This window comes from Lepidochelys olivacea (assembly GCF_965140295.1).
Source record: "Lepidochelys olivacea isolate rLepOli2 genome assembly, chromosome: 4".
Classification (NCBI taxonomy): domain Eukaryota; kingdom Metazoa; phylum Chordata; order Testudines; family Cheloniidae; genus Lepidochelys; species Lepidochelys olivacea.
In genome coordinates, this window is record NC_140414.1 from 135,450,324 (window position 1) to 135,474,248 (window position 23,925).

General features: G+C 42.3%; 1 protein-coding gene across 2 annotated transcripts in view; it reads right to left on the reverse strand.

Annotated features, from left to right (window-relative positions):
* The window catches only part of LOC311520263 (charged multivesicular body protein 3), a 55,627-nt gene extending 33,695 nt beyond the window's left edge, over positions 1–21,932 (reverse strand). The window contains exons 1-4 of one of the 2 annotated variants that reach the window (XM_084627620.1): positions 21,348–21,932; positions 16,505–16,644; positions 7,232–7,347; positions 1,801–3,800 (exon numbers count right to left, since the gene is read on the reverse strand). In XM_084627620.1, coding sequence (XP_084483746.1) covers positions 2,228–3,800; positions 7,232–7,347; positions 16,505–16,644; positions 21,348–21,573 — 2,055 coding nt within the window. In that variant the 5' untranslated portion in view covers positions 21,574–21,932 and the 3' untranslated portion in view covers positions 1,801–2,227. Of the gene's footprint in view, positions 1–1,800; positions 3,801–7,231; positions 7,348–16,504; positions 16,645–21,347 lie in introns of those variants that run through there. The other variant, XM_084627623.1, reaches the window with a different exon arrangement.
* Between the last annotated feature and the right edge of the window lie 1,993 nt (positions 21,933–23,925).

The window sequence follows — 23,925 nt, forward strand, 5'->3', positions numbered from 1 at the left end:
AGGTTTTTAAGGTCAGGCTTGACAAAGACCTGGCTGGGATGATTTAGTTGGGGATCGGTCCTGCTTTGAGCAGGGGGTTGGACTAGATGACATCCTGAGGTCCCTTCCAACCCTGATATTCTATTATATATGTCCTGACCAGTATGGAAATGGGAGACATCCTTGGGCAGAAAAGCTGGGTATGGACGCAGCTGGATCTTGTCCTTATAGAAGATCGTGTACGGGGGCTCCAAAGCGAGTGCCCTGATCTTGGGACACCCTACGGGCCGAAGTTATAGTGACCAAAACGGAGACCTTCCAGGAGAGAAGCAGAAGGGAGCAGGTAGCCAGGGGCTCAAAGGGGGGACCCCGTGAGCCTGGACAGCACAAGGTTCAGGTCCCAAAGAGGGACCGGGTCCCAGGTGTGCAGGTAAAGGTATTCCAGAACTTTCAGGAACCGCGCCATCGTGGCATGGGCAAATACTAATCTGCCATGAAACAGAGGATGGAAAGCTGAAATGGCTGCCAGGTGCACCTTGACCAAGGACAGCAACAGGCCCTGGAGCTTCAGGTGTAACAAATAACATAGGGCAGGGGTTCTCAAACTGGGGGTTGTGAGGTTATGACGTGTGGGATTGCAAGCTGTCAGCCTCCACCCCAAACCCCACTTCAAATTCCGTATTTATAACACTGTTAAATATAAAAACAAGTATTTTTAATTTATAAGGGGGGGGGTCACACTTAGAGACTTGCTGTGTGAAAGGGGTCACTAATACAAAAGTTTGAGAACCACTGACATAGGGTGACCACATTTCTCTATGCTAAATATGGGAAACCTGGTAAAATTACTTGTATTCAAGCAAGTTCAATGGCATTCAGTCAGAATTATGTAGTACAAACGTTCAAATTAACATCAAGTTGACTGAGCCCCTGTTAAAAAGAAATACTGCATAGTTGGATTCTTTTTATTTACCTTCTTATCAAAAGTTACCTTTTGCACTGAAAGTTTCCATGCTGGATTTTCAGCTAGATGATTTTTGACAAGTGTAAACAAAATACCTTCATCCATTTTATGCATCAAGGTCGTAACACATACACTTTGCCACTATATTAAGCACCCATCCTCCCCACTGCTGCTCGCACTGTACAGACAGGTAATAAGAAACAGTTGGACTTTGAAATCTCAAACTTGTTATTTAAATAAACAATATTATAAATGTTGTTTTAGTCATTATGTGAGAATGCTATGCCACCTAGTACAGTGGATCTCATACTAAGGTCTACATGCCCTTATGGCTGGCTGTAGAATGAGACACAAAGGCCCAAGCAATGGATGGTTGTGAGGGGAGAGAGGGAAATCTTCTCTCATAGACCTTTTACAAAGTGGTCTGCAGAACGAACTGCAGAATCACTGGTCTAGCAGAACAGCACACAACAGCAAAAAGCAGGCTCAGAAATACTTACAAAGGAGAACTCTTCAAGACAGGGACACATGGTCTTCCAGTGTTTGGCAAGTGTCTAGTACATTTTTAGAACTACCACAATAAAACAAATTCTTCCACCACCAGAGAGATGATCTATAGGTCTTGCTGCAAGTCTGAAATAGTAATGAGTTTAAATGGCTTTGAGTGAGATAAGGAGTTATACTTACTGATTTTTGCATTTCTTCTGTATACAGACACAAAAGTTTTATTATGTTTTTATTTGTCTTCACAGCTATGTAAGACTGGTAACATCTGTAGCCACATGCACAGGATATTTATCAAAACTCATATTACAAGTCTGCAGCCTTCTCATTTTAAAATAATTTATTTTACGGATTTATTTTTAAATGGTACTGTCATATAACATACATTATTCAACAAAGGTGTGCTGAGCAGACTCTAAAAGAAGAAACTCAAATTATGCAATTCCCAGATTAGAATTTCAAATGTTCATCCAAACCCTAACTTGTAAACTTTTGCTGGAATACACTTTTGTTGTAGGCTTGATCTTTGTGCTTACAAAAACTGCATTAAATTTCCAAATGTTGTAAAGGAAAAAACAATTAATTGTATAGTAAGTATGCATTCAGTTTCAACATACAAGGCAACCAAATGATTCTGTCATTAACATTACCATCATGTATATTTTAGTTCACTGCACTAACATTTAAACTAAAACTTCAAACCACAAAATCTTTAAGTGACTAACATTTAAAAGGCAAGCGGTAATATATGGAAAGTTTACAAAGGACATTAGTACACAGCTAAGATGGGGTATCGTTTGACAAAGGCTGATGATGTGTATATGGCTGCTTTTTCTTATAAGAAGCCCATCTACAAACTGGGCAGCAATGTCGCCCCCCAGCTAACCACATCACGATGCAATTCTGATGAAACACATGACCACATGGTAAACCCATTAGCAGACATCCATTTTCAAAATTCTCTAGACACACAACACATTCTGTACAGTGCAACATATTAGAGGGCCAGGCTGACCAATCTGGTTCCATGTCTTCTGTAGTGCTATATGATCCATACGACCTTGCTTTCCTTTCATACGGCTCATTATGACAATTTTTATTGGCACATGAACAGATATCAGCATTGCACTGAGGCTCTACTTCACTGGGACTGTGAACTGTACTTAGCTCATCCTCAGATACTTCTTTTTCTCCACTCAAGACATCTTTGCTTTCACTGTCTGAGTCACTTTCACTTTCTTGAGAGGCTTCCAACATTTCCTCTTCAGAATGCATGCCAAGACATTTAAACCTCCACATTGGTAAACTTTTTATATAATCAGTTGGTATCAGAGGGTGAAGCCATAAATCAGGGAAAGCTAATCGCTCTAAGAACAAATCTGGGTCTTCGTCCCAATCTGATTCATAGGGGAAGTGTTGAAAAGAAGCAATTGGGTGGAACAAGTAGCTGGTGTACCAGTCCCACAGACTTGACAGCCATTCCAAGTTATTGGCATTTATTTCATCATTGTTGTTCCGTCGTCTTTTTTTCTCAAAGTAATCTACTAGTAAGCCATGACCAAGGTAAGTGCTGAGGAATAGGGCTGGGTGTGATGAGTAGAACATCCAGTCAGCTCTCACCCACGAAGCTAGAGTAGTTGTATTAGAATACCTGAAGAGTTTTAAACTATACTCATAAAAGCTATCTAAGTAAGGTAACTGCAAAAAGCCCAACACAGGTAGCCAAGAAATAATTAAGAGAGAATTATATGTCCCTAAAGTGCTTATCAGAACCACAAAACGCTTTATAGTAGCACCTTGTGTGATAAATAGGTCCATCCAAGCCATCAGATTAACCAATACTAAGCTTAAAACAAATAAATCATTAACTTCAGGTTGTATTGAGCGCAAGAAGGAATCCATGGCACGTAGGGATATAAATTCACCAGTGTTATTCCCATACCTGTAAATTCCCTCTGGAGTTCTAAGTATGTAAGATGGTGTCTTACAGATACCAATCTCCGGCATATGACTCTTGTTGTCCCAGTTTTCTACATTCACAAAAATAAACTCAACTCTTCCAGTAAACTTTACACTTAGTGCAGAGAAGAAAGCTGGAGGCTGGTCAAGGTTAGCAAACAGGTATATTTTCACCCGATACTGGTCACTTTTGTTCCATTCTTCTTTTAAATGTTCAGAGTTGTAGATAGTTTTGATCCGAGAAGCTGCATGGGCTGTTATCCACTTGAAAATGTGTTCAGCTTCAATTTTGCGTCCACTGTATTCTTTAAGCATCACTTTCCCCTTGGAGGTACTGGTTTGTGGGACTGACATAATTAGTGTGGATCTCACCCAGCCTCTTCTCCTGCAGTATCTGCAAAGAAAATAGTGGATAAGCCTATACAGTTTTATATTTCGTGGACAGCAGTCCTTAAATTTTGAATGCAAGTCTGATGATTATCAGAAGTGCTGAGCACCTGCACACAGAGAAATAAATGGGAGGTGTGTGCGCTCAACACCAATGGAAACCTTTCCCCACTCCCAGAACCTGCTGTTATAATTCTTCTACTTTCCTATCTACTTCACAAGGGTGCTGTGGGGTCTTGGGAGGATATGTAAAGAATTGGTGATGAGGAAAGTGCTAAATAAAGGTTTATTATAGTTAATAAAGTCATGTATCATTGATATCAAAGTTCTTAAAGTAGAACTTGGGGGAAAAAACGTGCTCACTTTCAAGTGGTAAGTAGAAAGCTTTAATTTTAGAAGTTATTAAGTTTCTAGGCCTTCAAGTTGTAGAGATAACCTTTACAATGTGAACAGATGCAGCAGTGCTTTCTTGACTCTGCAAACTAACCTCCCGGTGCTTCTGTTGTTATTCATAGTTTTGTCAAGCAATAGCGAAGTGAAGTTAGCAAGATTGTGGTCTGTCTCTCTGCTGCTTTGAAAAACAAGGTGCAGAGCCATTCTGCCAGGAGGTTCTGGAGTGAAGTTCTACAAGAGAAAGCTTCTCTACTTTCCAGCTGGCTGAAGGAAGGGAAGAGAGACTGACTTCAAACAAACACCTACTAGCCCAAGTTTGATAAAGACTAAGCTCCCAAGCAGGGTCCACAGACACCTCCCTGGCAGATTTCCGAGAACCTTTTCTAATCCCACCAACTGTGGGGCTGGTCTGGTCAGCCAGGTGTTGTTCCTGGAACTCCCTGGTGACCCCTTCCTCCACAAATCTTGTGTGTCAGCCTCTGACTGATCACTTTAGTTAGCAGGTGTCTGATAAATTTTTCAGGACATTTTAAAACCCAACAAAAACTATAAACACAGCCATCTGCCTCTCTTTCCAAACCTGACAAACAAGTTCTGCAAAGGAATAAAAGCAGGAAGACTGGTTCACCATCCAAATAATCTATTCCCTTTCTATCTGTAGTCATAGTTTTGAGTAATTATTTTTAAATTTCTCATATAAAAAAAATTAATTGCTGCCACCACAAAAAGAAGTTAACATTAATTTTGAAAACGGCCACAAGATATTATGCCAATAGCAAAAGAATCTTAACTGATGATGACGCTATGTGCTCTTTAGTGGGAGTTTCAACTGTTTTCTGATGAAAATTATTCATGAGCATTTATTCAGCAAGACAAAAAAAAGACTAAAATACAATGTTAGTTTTGTTTCTTTAAGTTAGATTTTATTTAAAAATAATATTTGATCACAATGTGAAGACTAGTCAGAAATTATGTACACAACTAGATGATCTAATGGTCCCTTCTGGCATTAAGCACTATGAATCTCTAAATGCTGCCTCTCATTTTTAAGATGTTTAAAGTTAAAAAAAAATTAATACAATATTAGCTTACATAAACACTTCTGATCTAAAATTTCTCCCATCCTATTCAGTTTAATACTTCTGTAAACTTTTAGGATTAAGACCATCTAAGAATCATGCACACATATACTACCCTTCCTGTACATCGTACTGAAATTCAAGGCAAGCTTGTCTGTGGTCTGAAGGAAGCGACCACTAATGCCTGCTAAGTACTAAAGGATTGTATTGGTTTTGCGACAGCATAGCAATAGCTACTGCTGAAGCAGCTGCAACTTCTTTGGAGATTCTTCCATTTACAGTGTTGTTCCAGAATCAGAGAGTCTCTGGCACATTTAAGAGCTTCAAGAGCTTTAAGGTTACATTAAGTCTACTTTCCAACAGGATACTGTATGTTGTTAAAAGGGTGTGTTCATATTTACACATGTATATACACACATTCCTCAGGCTCAGAGAAAACAATATCCTGTGTACATTCTTCTGAGAATAGGGTACTATTGTCAAGGTTCAAACAAATGGCTTGTCCACACATGGAAGTCAGTGCACAGTAAGCTAGGATCTGAGCTTAAAGTGCACTAGATACTCCACACTAACTCCCCATGTGGACATTCTTACTGAGCACTTTTTCCAATATGCAGAGGCAGCCAAAAAAGTGAACAGAATGTTGGGAATCATTAGGAAAGGGATAGATAATAAGACAGAATATATCCTATTGCCTCTATATAAATCCATGGAATGCCCACAGCTTGAGTACTGCGTGCAGATCTGGTCATCCCATCTCAGAAAGGATATACTGGAATTTTAAAAGGTATAGAAAAGGGCAACAAAAATGATTATGGATATGGAACAGCTTCCATAGGCGGACAGATTAATAAGACTGACTTTTCAGCTTGGAAAAGAGACAATTAAGGAGGGATATGATAGAGGTCTATAAAATGACTGGTGTGGAGAAAGGAAATAAAGAAGTGTTATTTACTCCTTTTCATAACACAAGGACTAATAGGCAGCAGGTTTAAAACAAACAAAAGGAAGTATTTCTTCACACAACACACAGTCAACCTGTGGAACACTTTACCAGAGGATGTTGTGAAGGCCAAGACTATAACAGGGTTCAAAAAAGAACTACATAAGCTCATGGAGCATAGGTCCATCAATGGCTATTAGCCATGATGGGCTGGGATGCAAAATCATGCTCTGAAGTCTCCGTAGCCTCTATTTGCCAGAAGCTGGGAATGGGTACAGGGGATGGATCACTTTATGATTATCTGTCCTGTTCATTCCCTCTGAAGCACCTGGCATTGGCCATAGTTGGAAGACAGGATACCGGGCTAGATGGACCATTGGTAGACCCAGTATGGCCGTTCTTATGAGCACTAAGAGTGCCTTTGGGCAGCTTAGCTTAATGTACTTTCAAAGTACATTAAGCTAATGTGCACAAAGGCTCTACTGGTGCACAGTAAGTGTGTGTCCACACAATGAGTTAGTGTGGAGTAGCTAGCATGTAGAGCTCCAGTGGACTTCCCCCCGCACCCCCTCAATTTGGACAAATCCCCAGTTAAAACACGGTGGCTATAAAACATATACATTTTGCCCCCCTTTTCAGACTAAGCTTTAGAGTCTTGTAACTAATAAATTTATCCAACATGGGCCAAATTCAGCCAGGTCATAAGTGAGCACAATTCCCATTAACTTCAGTCATGGCTATAAAGCCAACAGATTCATTTAGTCATCTTTCCACACTGCTGTACTCTACCCTAGCCCAAATATATATTTCTCAGACGCTACTTTTAGTAGCAGCAATTTTATGGGTAATTACATTATTTATGAAAATCATAATGGAGAGTTTTAAACATACTTTAGCAGGGATAAAAACCTGTAGGTAGCAGCCTTTTGTCATGGCTACCTGTACAACAGAAGGCATTCCAGTTAGAATCCAACTGTACTTTAAGACAGCCTATGGATTTAAATTGCCCTTTAAAGAACATACCTGGGGTCACTGGAGCAGTTAAAAGTGCCTGTCCGTATGCCAAATCTTGATACTTTCTTCACCATTTTTTCCCAATGGACTTTACCCACGAGAGGACTTCTATCATTCGCTATCACCTATTGCCAAAAGGAGGTGGGAGGGGGGGAAGCTTTAGTGCCAGAAACAAACTTAATCAACATTTTACAACATCTGCTCTCCTACAATTAAGTTAACTTTTCATGAAAACAGAAACCGGTTCATCCTCAATATTTCATTTCCTCCAAAATATACTAAAGATTTTATTCTGAAGTTTTGTCTATCCCTAGCTAAAAGATTGTGTTTGGTAAGTGAAGCTGTAACATTGGTAGTAGGAGTATTATGGTTTCTTGCCAAGAGAAAAACATGTCAGGAACATGACAACTAATACAATTATTTGCTACATACCAAAGCTTCTAACATTTAATAGCAGCCTTGCAAAACTCATTAAAATTTACCAGCCCAGGTACAAAAATATGCTTGTTCTTTACCAGTGAGGAAAATGTTAGTGATACATTACTAACCAGTCTCTCTTTTCTCTCCCAATGAGAAACTAAAACCTACCCAAAAGAGAGTTGATCCAGAGCAAGTAGAATTATACACAGCTGCTTTAGACTACACACAACCATTACCGTATTAGACTCCCTAAAGCCATTTGCCAAAGAAGGCAATGCTGTCTAGTGATTAGATCCACAGACAGGCACCTAGGAATTTACTTCCAACTCTACCAGTGATTCACTCTATAACTGTATGTAATCACTCCATGCCTCATTTGTAACATGAAGTTCCTTCCCCCTTTGAACATGAGATTAATACTTAATTCACAGAGAAGTTCCAAGGCTTAGTTATTAATGTCTATAAAATGCTTAGAGCCTCTTTGTTTAATAATTTATTTGTGACACTTTTGATCAAACACTCATCTGACTTATCAAAACCAAGAGAGAGTTAAAAAACTGCCTGCAGGCTGCTGACAGGTAATTGTAAGTTACATGATTGATCACGAATCAATCAGTATGACATTACAGTATCTACACACACTGCTTATTTTAGAAATGCTTAATATGCCCTAAAAGCTGACTGGTTGCCACTTTTTAAATGATTTCAGACTTCACTTTAAAAACTCACATTTGTCAAGTGTTTATTAAAATAAACACAGTAAAACTGGTCCCAATGATAATCTGACCTAACAATAGGAAATTTCACACACACTTCAAAAGTTGATATCTCCATCATGATTAGCCACCCTATGTTGCTCGTGCAGGTGGCTGCATAGTCACTGTGAGCAAACATTAGCACAGCTGAAACATAATTAAAGATTGGATGTTCAGAACCCCAAACCCTAAGATAGCCAGAAACACTCCTCCGTTGTATAGGGGAAAAAACAAGGCTGTGGGAAGTCCAGAGGACAAATATATTTTAACATTACATAAAAGTGAAACACTACTTCACTGTCTCTCCTATTTCCATACTGCACTATCCAGTTACTTGTAATGACAGCCAAGAAAATACAGTTACTAGTAGGCTTCAGTGTAATTTGGCTGTTTGCACTGATTGCACCATGACAGCACAATTGCATTATGTTCAAATGACAAAAAAGCTTCTCTCTTGGAACTGGTTATTTATTTGCACTAGAGAATAAACACATTATTAGTGGTTTTAAACCATGACGGATCTAGTTAAAAAACTAATTTACAACATGGTTTTGCAAAATGAAGTTTTGCTAGCACATCTTGGAATTGTGTCTTTTGCTTTGTTTTCTTTGTAAAATACTAAGATGGCAGAAGAGCCATATATTGGAGCCACTTTGCACAGTGAACACCTGCTGACATCACTAGTTCAGTGCATAGACAGGATAGGACTTTATCCTCTATGCATCACATTTCATGGAAGACGTATTCATAATCTGCAAAACGTTATCAGTTTGAATGGGAATTACTGTAATAAAATTTATATAATATTAGTCCATTCGTGATTTAATGTGTCAAGAGGATCCAGTATGATAAAAAAAGTACTGTGTTAACTAACAATCCCATATATATTAAAGATTATATGCATAGTCTGAGTCTAAATACAGGTGAGAAGGGTTAGTTAAGTTTACACAGTCCAGATCACTGCTATTTGTATATGGAAGAGAGAAGACAAATTGCTGTCACGTAACAACTAGTCAGGTAGAGTAGTGTGGCAACTTGGAGAGGCACAATAGTCCAGTAGTTAGGGCACTAGCTTGGGAGATGTGGATTCAATTCCATGCTCTGCCACAAACTGCCTGTGTGGCCTTGGGTAAGTCATTTAGTTTCTCTAAGCCTCGGTTCTTCTACAGAATTGAAAGGATAAGTACTTTAAAAGATGAGATGCTCAGATAGTATGATAATAGGTGCCATCTATATACTTGAAGACAGACAGGTGTTCCCACTGATAAATGAAAAACATGAAAGCAGAATTAAAGTTAGTATTGGATCATTAATTCTATTTTAATTTTAAGCAATATCTTAAAACAGTATTATTAGACATGTATATTTTTTAAAATGTTGCAATTAAAAAACCAGAATTAATTAATGTAGGAATATATAATTTGGCAACAATGTAAAATCCTGTTGATTTTGACAGGAAATTTCACAATAAAACTTGTAATGTAATATCTTTGTTGACACTGGATTAGAGTGAAAGGTCCCAAACGATTTCAAGTGAGAGTCTCATTTAAGATGTGACTCAAAATTATGGGGCGAAGGGACCAAAAAGCCTTTACGAACAGATACTTGGATGAATAAGGTATAGATTGTGACGGTGCCCCCCATAAGGCTTTATGGAAATATGCTTATTTATGTATATATAACATAACTGGAATATGTTTTACGCTACATATGCCATGTAACATATCTCTGTAAAGTTATGATCTACTGAATCTATTAATCCTATTTGTATGCATGTGTCATTGTTGTATTCGAAGTTATGAATATTGGCTGTGTATTTGCTTGATTTCTAAGTAGCCTTAGTCAAGGATTTGGTCAGCTTCTTGAGAAAGGAATGTGCAAATTAAGTGCCCAATCAAGAAGCACTTAACGAACAATGGATCTTGGAATGCTCCAATCCACATAAGAAGTCTACTTGAGGACGTCCAAGGTATCATGTGACTCATGGCTGCTACCTGTAAATTCTGACAGGTTTCAGAGTAACAGCCGTGTTAGTCTGTATTCGCAAAAAGAAAAGGAGTACTTGTGGCACCTTAGAGACTAACCAATTTATTTGAGCATGAGCTGTAGCTCACGAAAGCTCATGCTCAAATAAATTGGTTAGTCTCTAAGGTGCCACAAGTACTCCTTTTCTTTTTGTAAATTCTGAGTCATGCATGGACATGTGACTGGCCCATGTGACTCCAAAACTCCATACTGTAGCTGAGATTCTACACAGGGGGAGTGAGGGGTGTCCACCCACCAGAGAAAGTCTATTTAAACCCGGGGGGGGGGGCTCCATTTTGTCTTCAGCTGGCTAAAGAGATAGCCTCTCCACCCGCAAGGATACCTGAAAGAAACTGGAACAAAGGACAGTAACTACAGGGGGTGTGAGTGATTGCTGGACCCTGACTAGAAGGAGACTAGTTTGTAAAAGGAAGCTTACTAGAATTCCTTTAAGGGTGAGGTTTTTATCTGTATTCAGTTTTCTTAGACATAGACTTGCGTGTTCTATTTTATTTCGCTTGGTAATTCACTTTGTTCTGTCTGCTATTACTTGGAACCACTTAAATCCTACTTTCTGTATTGAATAAAATCACTATTTACTTATTAATTAACCCAGAGTATGTATTAATATCTGGGCGAGTGGGGGGGGCAAACAGCTGTGCATCTCTCTCTATCAGTGTTATAGAGGGCAAACAATTTATGAGTTTACCCTGTATAAGCTTTACATGGGGTAAAACAGATTTATTTGGGGTTTGGACCCCATTGAGAGTTGGGCAACCGAGTGTTAAAGACAGGAACATTTCTTAAACTGCTTTCATTTCAAGCCTGCGGCTTTGGGACACGTGGTTCAGACCCTGGGTCTGTGCTGGAGCAGACTGGCATGTCTGGCTCAACAAGACAGGGTGCTAGAGTCCCAAACTGGCAGGGAAAGCAGGGGCAGAAGTAATCTTGGCACATCAGCTGGCAGCCCCAAGGGGGTTTCTGTGATCCAACCCGTCACATAGATGCCTAGAACAACATCAGTAGGAAGTGGCTCTCCCTCTCCCAACAAGAAAGAATCTCAGACAATTGCGCAGCCAAATGGTTTCTCCATCATTAGCTAATCAGTATAGTTGCTACTTGCTTTGCCAATTGCCCTAATCAGGATTTTTTAAAAACTATTATTATTCCACTATAAATCCCATACAAGTGTTAAAGGGTTTGATATAAACCAATGAACTTGAGGAAATTAAACCCTCCTACTGTCCAGATCAGCTGCTGTGTCTACGCAACACAGAAAGATCACTCCCTTTTCCATTACTCCAGAAATACACAAACATGAGCACACCAGGGGAGCAGCCTAAATTCTAAGTTTCATTTCTGCTGTTGGTGTAAGCCAGATATCCCTCATGCTATTTCATGCAGAGTTTTTTATAGGTCATAATAATAATATCTAGTCCCTCATTAAATTTCCAAGAAGATGTGCAAACATCACAAGACATGTGAATGAAGGGTCACACAGTTGACAACTGAAGACAAGAACCGCATTTAATTATAAACTTTGGTATAGTCTCCAGTATAGTATGTCATTTTAGCATTTTTGATTTCTATAAGTTTTTCCCTCTGCACTGTAGTTACAAGACATACGATAAAAATTTTCTGTGCATTTGAGGCACAAGAGGGAGGATAAGATGCAGGAGAGGGATTAGGTATATTTTGATGCAGAAAACATTAAAATAGGATTAACTAGACAATTTTAATGTTAAATAATGCTTTCAACATATCACATACAGAATAAGGTATAATGCATGGTGATTTAAAATGTAGTACTTTATCAAGAACACAGGGTGACTAAAGTTGTTTGACTGAAATAACCCAATGTTGTTGTAGCTGTGTTGGTCTCAGGATATTAAAGACACCAAGTGGATGAGAGAATATCTTTTATTGGACCAACCAATCTGTTCTATCTTGTACCTAGCTGTGACTCTCTGAGTACATTTCCCAGACCTGAAGAAGAGCTCTGTGTAAACTCAAAAGCTTGTCTCCTCTACCAGCAGGAGTTGGTCCAATAAAAGATATTACCTCACCCACCTTGAATCTCTAAAGGAACCCAAAGCATTCTACAAACTGATACAGAGCCTACTTGGGGATCATTTCACCTATCTATGGTGAAACAGCAGCTGTTTGAAAGAAATACCAACTTAAAAGAAAAAAAGGGGACTGAACGGGCAGTCTCACACATCTGAGGAGAGTGCACTAACCACAGAGTTCTGGATATTCTGAAAAGGCCTCCTCTCAGTCTCTTACGTTAAAGCTGTTCCATTGTGGATAAATACTTAGAGTCACCAGGCCAGAAAGAGAGAGCGAGAGAGAGAGAGAGAATGATTCTGTAGTCAGGTGCTTAGGGCACCCTCTTGGATGGAGATCCAGGGACCAGTCCCCCTGCTCCAAGTACTCAAAAGTATTTATATACAATAGAACAGCTTCTACTGGAGACTAGGAGTCCTACATCAGAATATCCCTTTGCTTAATGGTTAGAGCACTCTCCTGAGGGATGGGAAACCCCCTGTTCAAATTCTTTCCCTGCTTCTGGCAGAGGGGTGAATTGAACCTGAGTCTCCCACATCCCAGGTGAGTACTCTAACCACTGGTATAAAAGTTATAAGATGGGCACCATCATCTCCTCCCCCCTCAGATTTTGAATGGGACCTGATCTAGTAGGCAGCCTCTGAGCATACCTACTGGATCAAGGGTGACAATACGTCCTGTTTTGGTTGGAGAGTCCCTTTTTTAAGCCCTGTCCTGACTTTTTTTTGGCAAAAGCAAACAAGACAGATGCCGAGTTTTGTGTAAAAAAAAAAAAAGTGGGGTGCGGATACATGTACGGGGGTGGGGGGGAATGGTGATGCCAACCCTGCACAGGGAGAGAGGCAGGGCTCAAGTGGGGGACAGGCAGGGCTCGAGCAAGCAGCATCTCTAGTCTCAGCCTGACGCAGGGGGAAAGGCAGGGCTTGGGCAAGCAGCAACGCCAGCCCCGCATAGAGTTTGGGGTGGGGCGGGGCACCTCAGGCTAGCCTCATGCGATGTTCTGTTTTCCCTTTGGGAAATATAGTCATCCTAATCAGGCCCCATCTGAAAGTTAGGCAGACAAACATCTATCTTCCCCAGTTTGTGAAGTGCTCTGGGGCTTAAGCAGGAGATAGGTGTCTGGATCATGTATGCCCAGAGGCAAAACCTTAGGTGATTAGGGAACTTTTACAGGAAGGCTTGAATGAGTTCAGTAGAAGTCTTGTGGATTGTAGTGGACTCTAAAACTGGAACTTAGGTGCCTAAGTACCTTTGTGAATCTAGACATAAAAGACTATTTCCATTGGAAAAGATGTAAGTGATTTATAAATAACAGCCTTCTTTATTAAATGCAAGAACAAGAGAGCACTTGATGAATTAAAAGGCAAATATAAAAGTTAAGACCTTGTGTGCAAAACACAAAAACAAGAACCTCCCAAAAACACAAAAAAAGTTTGTTGCCACATGACATTATTCAGGCAAACCAATTAAATTCAGAAAGACGTCAACATTTTACATGAATTAGAATATCCTTTGCAGCTGCCCTCTGACAGTCCTTATTTCATTCTAGCTCTGCTTATGTTTTCATGGCATAAGCTAATCAGCAGCTGAAGCCTGGAAGTTTCCTTTTCCTCTCCACATCCATGGTATAATGTTGCACAGGTATACTGTGAGGGTTTCACAACTTCCTCTGACACTTCCAGCAATGGCTACGGTCAGAGACAGGAGACCTGATCAGGTTTTTGCAGGTCCATCCATTTATGGTATATGGCAGTAGTTAAGCCACAGCCCTGACAACTATAACATCATTTAAAGAGGCATTTTATCTGTAGATGACTTGCTGTATATTTGAGAGTCATATAGTGTAACAATGATATTGGAATCACTCTCATGTCATCAGGCATGAAGAAATTCTAGAACCTGTCTGCAGAGTTGAGGCTGTAGCAGGAGGGATAAGAGGAAGCGAGAGTGCCACACACCAATCCTACATCAACATGGTTATCAATATGGTAAACTGGACTGGCCTCAGCTCTTGGATTTACTGTTTAACCTCCTTGTCAACCAAAGAGCAAATGCCATAACATCAGGATAAAAGGAAAGAAGTGATGAGCTCATCAGCTAATACAAGAGAAAGAATGTTGCTGCTTTAGGGACTCCAAGGAAGCTCCATGCAGAAATATCAGGCACTTTGACATATGCAGTCATTGAGGAAGGCGAGATTGCTTGTATTGATGCACAGATTACCAGATTATTTTGGATGCTTTGTGTAAGAGTTCACAAAAAAACAAGGAACATAGCCACAAAATATTTGACATTTCTTTCAGATCATACTGACTTTGATCTGTTTCTTCAAATGTTTATATTGCTGGCCGTAAACAATACACTCACAGATAAACCTGTCTTAAGTGAGCCCTCACTTGACTAGCCTTTGCACCCATCAGTTTCAGGAAAAATCTAACATCTCTGTACTTTTTCTGTGCCATTATTTATGCATGGGACAGACCCCTGGGGGCACAACAACAAACAAAAACAAAAAAAGTATAGACCCACTATCTTATCCTCTTTCAAAACCCCGAAACCTGTCACTTTAAGACCGTCCTCAATTGTATAGACTACAAAACACTGGCAGCTGACCATGGCTGAGCATGCGATGAGCTGTGACTGTCACTCTTACTCTGCTTCATTACAGCAGCCAAAACTGACTGGAGATCCAGGGACAGTACCCCGATAGGTATCCCAGCTCCCTTCTGTTTCCCAGCAATTAGTGCAGGCAATGTGGGGGAAAGGAAGGTAGGGCAGGCATCTTCCCTGGGCACTGCCCATGAACACTGGAGTCCCTATCTTCGTTACCGATCTGTACTTAGAAGGTTAAGTCCTCTGACTATTAGCTGTCTTGTTAAATTTCCAAGCCCTACATATGTATATGGCTCAGAGTGGCCAATTAGATGGACAGAAGCAGGACAGATTGATCAGATAAGTTAGGGGAGAAAAAAAAAAGTATGATATCAAGAAATTTGAGAAAGAAAGGAGAAACAGAAAATATAGGGGGGAAAGTAGAGGCCACAATGTAGAGTAAGAAATTGCGGGGGGGGGGGGGAGAGAGTGAGAGGAGGAGGAGGAGGAACAATGAAAATAGTTCAGAAAGTCATATACCACAAGCTACTACTAGGACAAAAAATGGAGAGAAACCAAGAATGGAAAGGCGATACTACAGCTCTCTTCTTTTTATTCTGCAGGACTAGGCAAATACCATTTAGTGAATATGCTATTCAATAAGTTGCACTGGATCAAATAATTTATTCAATGATTTTTATTTTTACAGTGTTGTGACAAACTCTATAGCTGGTCAAATACCATTCAAAAATACCAGTTATAGCCAAATAATTATTTCTAATATAGTCTACTATTTGATCAGTCATAGTAATAAATAACTACATTTTTAAAATGTATTAAGTAAGCTGATGAATGCTATATTGCAATCAAATTCAGTATGCAATTGAAAGTACACAACTAATTTTATTCCTTTAAAATTGTTGTGGCTGACCTTTGGGAAGGTGCTAACACACATTTTTCATCCTGGCCAGCTGGGGGTCAAGTACATTTCCCCCATATCCTTAGCTTTGCCTATTGGGATGTTTCATAATGCATATACATAACATACAATGGCAAATTCTTACTGTACCTGGCTACATGCCAGTGCAGTGTGTACACTTAAGAACAAATATGTATTATTGTGCTATTTACTGGTTCTATATTAAATGTCTCTTACTAAACAGCATACTATAATGAAAAACTGTTTATGATCAGTATAGGAGCTCTGTCACTTCCTATCCTATCTGCTGTCGCACAGGTTAGTTCTCTCGTGCTTGTTACCTTGGAGTACCCTTCTGGGGTTTTCCTTGTACCACAGAGTCAAATGCAGTCTCTTAGCAAACTCAGATCCTACGTGTTGCTATTAGATGAACTAGTCTCCAGAAATAACTTCTCCTTTGAAGCATATTTTAGCCACGATCAAAACTAGAAAAATTTCCAATACCTGTACCAGCCAGATACCATCCTTTGTGTCTTCTACAAGCTCATAGAAGTGCATTTCACCACTGAAGTTTGTACTGGAAACTGATTCAGAGGCTTCTTCTTCCTTGAGAGCAGAATAGAGCTCACCCTCCATGAGGTCTCCTAAATAATGGACAGAAGGAAAAAAAAAATTACACTACATTTGATAACGGTTACATTAATCAAACATATTCCGACACAAAAGCCATTTCTTTGTCAGATAGTGAAGATTTTGTTGATTACATTTTACATAGCTGGGTGAAGCATCACTTCAGTCCAAGGACCATTAAAACTACTCTTAGTTTATTTTTATATGTATTCATACTGTTAACACACACACCAATTTTAGCTGTCAATAAGCCATGAAAAATGAACATTACACAGATGCATCTACATATGTAATTGGACATACTGAAAAACAAATGTATTTTCAGCCTCGTAAGTCCCTGTTGATGTTGACTGAAATTTGCAGTACTAAATTGGAAGACATCAGTTTTAGTTTTGATGTCTACTCCTTTATTTTACATGAAATTTAGTTCTACTGTGAACACAGAGATCACACAAAAGACAAATTGTTAAAACTGCCAATTTAGACAGGTTTTTAGAATTCCAAACACTATAATTAGAATTTTACTTACAATCGAATAATCTGACGTAGCTTTTACACAGCTAGCCTATGATTAAATTATTCCATTCTAAAAATTTATTTATTCATTCTATTTACAAAGTAGTAAACATTTCCTAAGAACTTCAAGCCTAGCAACATGGTTTCCTTAAAACAATGTATGTAAGCGTATTTGATCATCTCTCTTTTGTTATCTCATTTCCTTTCCCATACTCCCTTTTAGAGACATTACAAACCAGATTATATTGTTAATACCGAATAACATTGTAGCACTTACTGTATTAAACTCTCTTGAAAGTTTTTTTTTTGTAAACAAGGAAGTTGTTTCTTACAAAATGTACGAAATTGAGAATTAAAGTTGAACTCTTGGTTGTTAGAAAGCTATGAACTTCATTGAGAGACACCATCACATGATTTAAAGCCAAAAAAAAAAAATTGTGTAAAATTGTTACAAAACTTAATAGGAGTGTTTCTGTGACATTTAAAAAAAATCAGTGACAACGTTTTGTTTGGAGTTAAACATTCCCCTTCAGTGTTTGCACCCACACATTACAACGTTATGAAAGCACATGAGCCAAAAAGCAAAAGTGACAATCAACACAAGTGAAACTGACTAATCAGTTGTCACTGTTCAAACCAGGGAAGTAATAATAAATAATAATAAAAAAAGTAACTAAACAAGGTAAATGGTGAAAAGTAAATTAGATTTTTAAAGTGTTAGTATTAACAGTACCAGCAACTAATATCAACAATTAATTTTTTTAAGTCAATGGGACCCAAATCTCTTCTCACTTTCACTGGTGTAAATTAAGAGTCAATCCATGCGAGTCTTTTTCTTTCTGCCCAAACACTCTGAAGTCCTAGCTCCCACTACTGTTGCCTCTTCTCCATCCTCCCCCTCTCCTACACCCACATCCCATTGACAATCAATTTAAAAAGCAGCAGCTAAAATTATCTTCCTTGCCTGTTACTCAGTCCACATCAGCCCTTCCTCCCAACCACATTCGCCATATCACATTCTAATTTCACATCCTCACCATCAAGGCCCTTCTACAACACCGCACTTCTTTACTGGTCTGCTCAATCCTTATGTTGCTTGCCACCTTCAAAGATGCCAACCTCATCCTTTCTCAGCTTCTCACACAACATTTCCATGCCTAATTCCTGACTGTGTTTTGTATATGTATAGAACTATAAAACAACTACACTACCCTCTCCTCAAGACCCACCTCTGAAGCAACACCTGTAAGAAACCAGTCAGATTGCTAGGTTGAGAAGCACATAGGGAAAGCTGGCACATTATTATAAAGATTAACATATTTGTTGGTATCCTTCTCTCTTCCTAGACTTGATGGACTAGATCAGTGATACTCAGACCTCAGTGGTTCAGAAGCCACATTAGCAATCGACATTATCCAAAAGAGCCACAGTAGCGTGAATTCATTGTTTCTTTAATATTATATATTATTATTCTTACAGCAAAATGATGGACCAAGTATTATTATTTTATCAACTACAATGGGTTAATAACATAGTAAAAGCATCCTGATTGGCTAATAAATAAATCACCCAGTGTTTTAATATAATGTGAGGCAAAGAGCCACAGGAGATACATTAAAGAGCCACTTGCGGCTCATGAGCCTAGGCCTGAGTATCACTGGGCTAGATTCACAAAGGGTTTTAGGCACTGTGATGCGAAGCGTTGCAATGCTTAACGCCTGGGTGCCTAGGAAATTGCTGTGATTCACAAAGATAGAGTTAGATGCTCAGGCTTCCTATAACAGAGGGAGATAGGCACCTAGAAAAGCTAGAAGCCAGATTAGGAGCCATCTAAGCTAGCCAGTTGGAGGTGCATCTGTCCTAAGCCATGCCCCTCTCGGGGAGTTCCGTGCCTAAATCCATGGGCTGGAGCAAAGTGCCTATCTCTGCTTGGGATTCTCCGCTGTGAACCCTCTCCTGAGTCAAGTGCCTAAGGTATTTCTTACAAAAAGTTCAAGCTGGGGAGAAGAAGAGCTCCCTCATAACTTTTAGCCCAATGGTTATGGTATGCATCCGATGAAGTGAGCTGTTGCTCACGAAAGCTCATGCTCAAATAAATTGGTTAGTCTCTAAGGTGCCACAAGTACTCCTTTTCTTTTTGCGAATACAGACTAACACGGCTGTTACTCTGAAACCTGGTATTTACCTGGTATGTTATGACCCTGTGGTTCGATTCCCCCTCCCCCCCCCCCACTGCCTGATAGCAGTGGTGCCTGATCTGCCACTTGCTGTTCCAGTTTGGATAAGTAATTAAAGAGTCATTGGGCAAGCGAGAGACAGAGTGCACACAAGTGTGTAAATAGACAATACTGTACATAGAAACAACCTGAACTTAAAACAGAAATCAATACAGGTGACTTTAAATCTTATTAAAAGATGTATAATCTGTTTGGCCCATACAAGGTTGTACTTAGGTTTGTGTGGCCCTCCTGTGTAATAAATTTGGGCACCACTGCCCTAACCCTGGGCTAAAATTTATGTGGGAACACCTCTGACCATCATGGGCCATTTTAAGTGCAGTTAGATATGCTAAGAGCACACCAACCAGATCAGGCCCCACAGGTGAGTTAGGCAGAGGAGCATTTTTCTTCCCTCAGCTAATTAATTGCACTAGGCCTCGGGCGCCCAGACATCTAGAATGAAGCACCAGCGTACATTCCCAGAGGCAGAAACATAGGCACCCAGGGAAATCTTTTCCAGCAAAAATGTGAGTGCTGAGTGAGTTTAGGCACCTACAGGGCTAGGTGGCAGTGGAGCAGAAATTTTGTAAATACCAGTGGTATCTGGATTTACACACCTAAAGTGGCAGTTAGATGCTTAAGTCCCTTTGTGAATCTAGCACCATAGGTCACTTCTCTTTTTAGATAGCAGGCTCTTTGGCACAGGAGTTAGTTACATATCTGTGCTATGTGCTGCATAAACACGCACATAAGAATGTTGGTCCTAATTGGGGTCTTCGAGCACTATGGTAATATAAATGGTAAGTTAGAGGAGTTCCACCAGGGCAAGACCAGTGTGACCAAAATTAGGCCCATAACAGCGTCCTTTTAAAAAGTTAATATTCTGGCCTATGTAGTTACAGTGCTGAGGGCTAGAGTAACCAGGAGGATGCAGAGTGGGAGGGGAAAAAAACGTCTGACTTTTAGAAGCTAAGCTCAGAGTAACAGCCGTGTTAGTCTGTATTTGCAAAAAGAAAAGGAGTACTTGTGGCACCTTAGAGACTAACCAGTTTATTTGAGCATAAGCTTTCGTGAGCTACAGCTCAGCATCCGATGAAGTGACCTGTAGCTCACGAAAGCTTATGCTCAAATAAACTGGTTAGTCTCTAAGGTGCCACAAGTCCTCCTTTTCTTTTTAGGAAGCAAAGCTGACAGCATACTTCCTACTGTGCAAACATAATCTAACATTCAGATTCAATCCCCCTCAGCAACTCAGACTAACTTCTCTAAAATAGTCCCTTTCCTGCTTGCTCAGTAACTAGTCTATTGAATATAGAAGGTCTATTTTCTTGATAGATGGTAGAATATGATATTCACATTTACAACTTCTGTTAGAAATTTAATGTATTTCACAGTTCTACAGCTTTTTGAATGATCTCTTACATTTATCACACTAATATTTTATTATTTGGTCTACCAAGACAACTGGTTATTTATTTAAATTCTGCTTGGAGAGCTGTTAACTCATAAAGGTGGACATAAGGTTGAGAAACAGAGACATGTATTGTATATAACATTTGACAAGACCTGCAAAACTGAGGCTCTGTCCCCTCACAGTAAGCATATCATGATACTTTGCATAAAAGTAGCATTTGTCCGGATGTCCTTGGCCAAAATTTCCCCCCTCCCACAATACTATAGTAAGGCATACCCTGTGCCAGCTGGCTGCTGTCCTATACTCCAGAGGTGGCTGCATTTCAGTAGTGCTGTATGTACAATCTGGAAAGCACTTTAGGACCCTTCCGTATGAAAGCTGCTATTAGAAATGTAAGATTATTACAACTGAGATGATTTTGTTCCCCAATAAGCTCTTAATGTGTATTAAGGTTTTTTTTAAAATCAAGCGTTCAAAGATTTTTAACTAAAGAAAACCATTCCTAGGCAAAAAACCAGCAAACGTCTAAACGTTAATGGGTGAAATATCTTCTTACATGATCTCTTACCTGACTTCTCCACCAGCTCCCTGACATCTTTCTTTTCCGGCAGCCCAGAGTACCCAAGCCCCCTGCACTCCAAAATGGTCTTCAGCTTCTTGAAGCTCAGGGCCACCGGGTCCACCAACTGGGTGGCAAAGAAGCCAGTCTCATACCAGACAATGGCCTCAAAAAACCTGGCCAGGACAAACAGGACCAGAAAATAGAGAAGCAAGAAAAACAGCTTCAGCCACATCTTTCCTCTCTCTGTGTGTGTGACTCTCTGCAGAGAGAGCCAATCCTAGGAGAGAGAGAAAGAGAGAGATCCCAATGGAGGAGACAGGGGGAAGGAGCGAATTATTCAGACCAATAACCCCACTGCTGCCGCCGCCTGGATCCTCCTCCTCCTCGCCCCTGGCTTCTGGGCCCTCTCCTTGCTGCCCTGGTCCCCAGTCAGGTGTTGGGGGGAGAGAAAGGAGGTCTCAGGGGTGTTGCCAAGTTGGCCGGGGGAGGGGGCTGAGCCCCCAGTGAGGCCGGGGAGGGGAGGGGAGGGGAGGGGAAGAAGCTGATCTGTGTGAGGGGGATTTGGAGAGGAGACGCCTCCCCTCGGGGACTCCCCGGGCTGAACGGTCAGCGGGCCGAGGCGCTGGGCCTGGCGCCGGCCTGCGAAATCCACGTCCCGGCCTCCCGCGCCCGGCCGCCGCCTGGCCCCAGCGGAGCCCGAGCCGCCGGCCGAGCCATAACAAGTGACGTCGCAGCCGGGGACAGCCGGGGAGGGGGCAAAGGGCAGCGGGGAGGGGGCACCTCGGGCACCGCCCCCTCCCTGTTTCCGCCCGCCCCAGGGCCCCGGACACTTAGTTCCCTGCCCCCGATCTCTTCCCCGGCCCCTAATCCCCCCTCCCCCCTATCCCGGGCCCCGGACACTTAGTTCCCCCCCACATCTCTTCCCCGGCCCCTAATCCCCCTCCCCCACATCCCCGTCCCCGGACACTTATCCCCCCCCATCTCTTCCCCGGCCCCTAATCCCCCTCCCCCACATCCCGGGCCCCGGACACTTAGTTCCCCCCCACATCTCTTCCCCGGCCCCTAATCCGCCCTCCCCCCTATCCCGGGCCCCGGACACTTATCCCCCCCCCATCTCTTCCCCGGCCCCTAATCCCCCTCCCCCACATCCCCGGCCCCGGACACTTATCCCCCCACATCTCTTCCCCGGCCCCTAATCCCCCTCCCCAACATCCCGGGCCCCGGACATTTATCCCCCCCCATCTCTTCCCCGGCCCCTAATCCTCCCTCCCCCCCATTCCCGGGCCCAGGACACTTAGTTCCCCCCCACATCTCTTCCCCGGCCCCTAATCCCCCTCCCCCACATCCCGGGCCCCGGACACTTATCCCCCCCACATCTCTTCCCCGGCCCCTAATCCTCCCTCCCCCCCATTCCCGGGCCCAGGACACTTAGTTCCCCCCCACATCTCTTCCCCGGCCCCTAATCCCCCTCCCCCACATCCCCGGCCCCGGACACTTATCCCCTCCATCTCTTCCCCGGCCCCTAATCCCCCCTCCCCCACATCCCGGGCCCCGGACACTTATCCCCCCCCATCTCTTCCCCGGCCCCTAATCCTCCCTCCCCCCCATTCCCGGGCCCAGGACACTTAGTTCCCCCCCACATCTCTTCCCCGGCCCCTAATCCCCCTCCCCCACATCCCGGGCCCCGGACACTTATCCCCCCCCATCTCTTCCCCGGCCCCTAATCCCCCTCCCCCCCATTCCCGGGCCCAGGACACTTAGTTCCCCCCCACATCCCCCTCCCCCACATCCCGGGCCCCGGACACTTATCCCCGCCCATCTCTTCCCCGGCCCCTAATCCCCCTCCCCCACATCCCGGGCCCCGGACATTTATCCCCCCCCCATCTCTTCCCCGGCCCCTAATCCTCCCTCCCCCCCATTCCCGGGCCCCGGACACTTATCCCCCCCCATCTCTTCCCCGGCCCCTAATCCCCCTCCCCCCCATTCCCGGGCCCCGGACACTTATCCCCCCATCTCTTCCCCAGCCCCGGATACTCATTCCTCATTCACCCCCCCCCATCTCTTCCCCGGACACATGCCCCCCAGGGAATGATCCTCCCCCCCATATCCTGTGACTGGGATTATCATGTGCTAAAGCACAGGGGCAGCAGAGCGTTTACCTCAGCCCGCCGCTCCCGGGCTCCCTGTGGGACCGAGTCGCCCCCACCCAAGCGAGCCGAGGCGGCAGCGGGAGAGGCTGAGGCGTGGGGCAGGCATGGTTTTAACACCCCGAGCCGGGCTTTTTCATAACCGCGTTGGCGAGTCCGCAGCATCCCTCCCCCACCCCGGCCCTGCTGTGAAGGGCTGACACCCCACGAACAAGGGAGCTCCAGGGCAAGTGAACTGGGGTGTAACCCGAGGAGCCCGGTCCTTCCTGCTGACAGCGGCTGCTCCACCTGTGTGCAAGCCAGGCAGCTGCCTAGGGCTGCAGGTTTGACCCGGCCACCCCTCTGTCATGATGGAGAGGTGGCTGGGTCAAATTTGGGTGGCCTTGTAACCCCATGGGCCAGGTCACAATGCCACTTACTCAAATATGGCCCGGCTG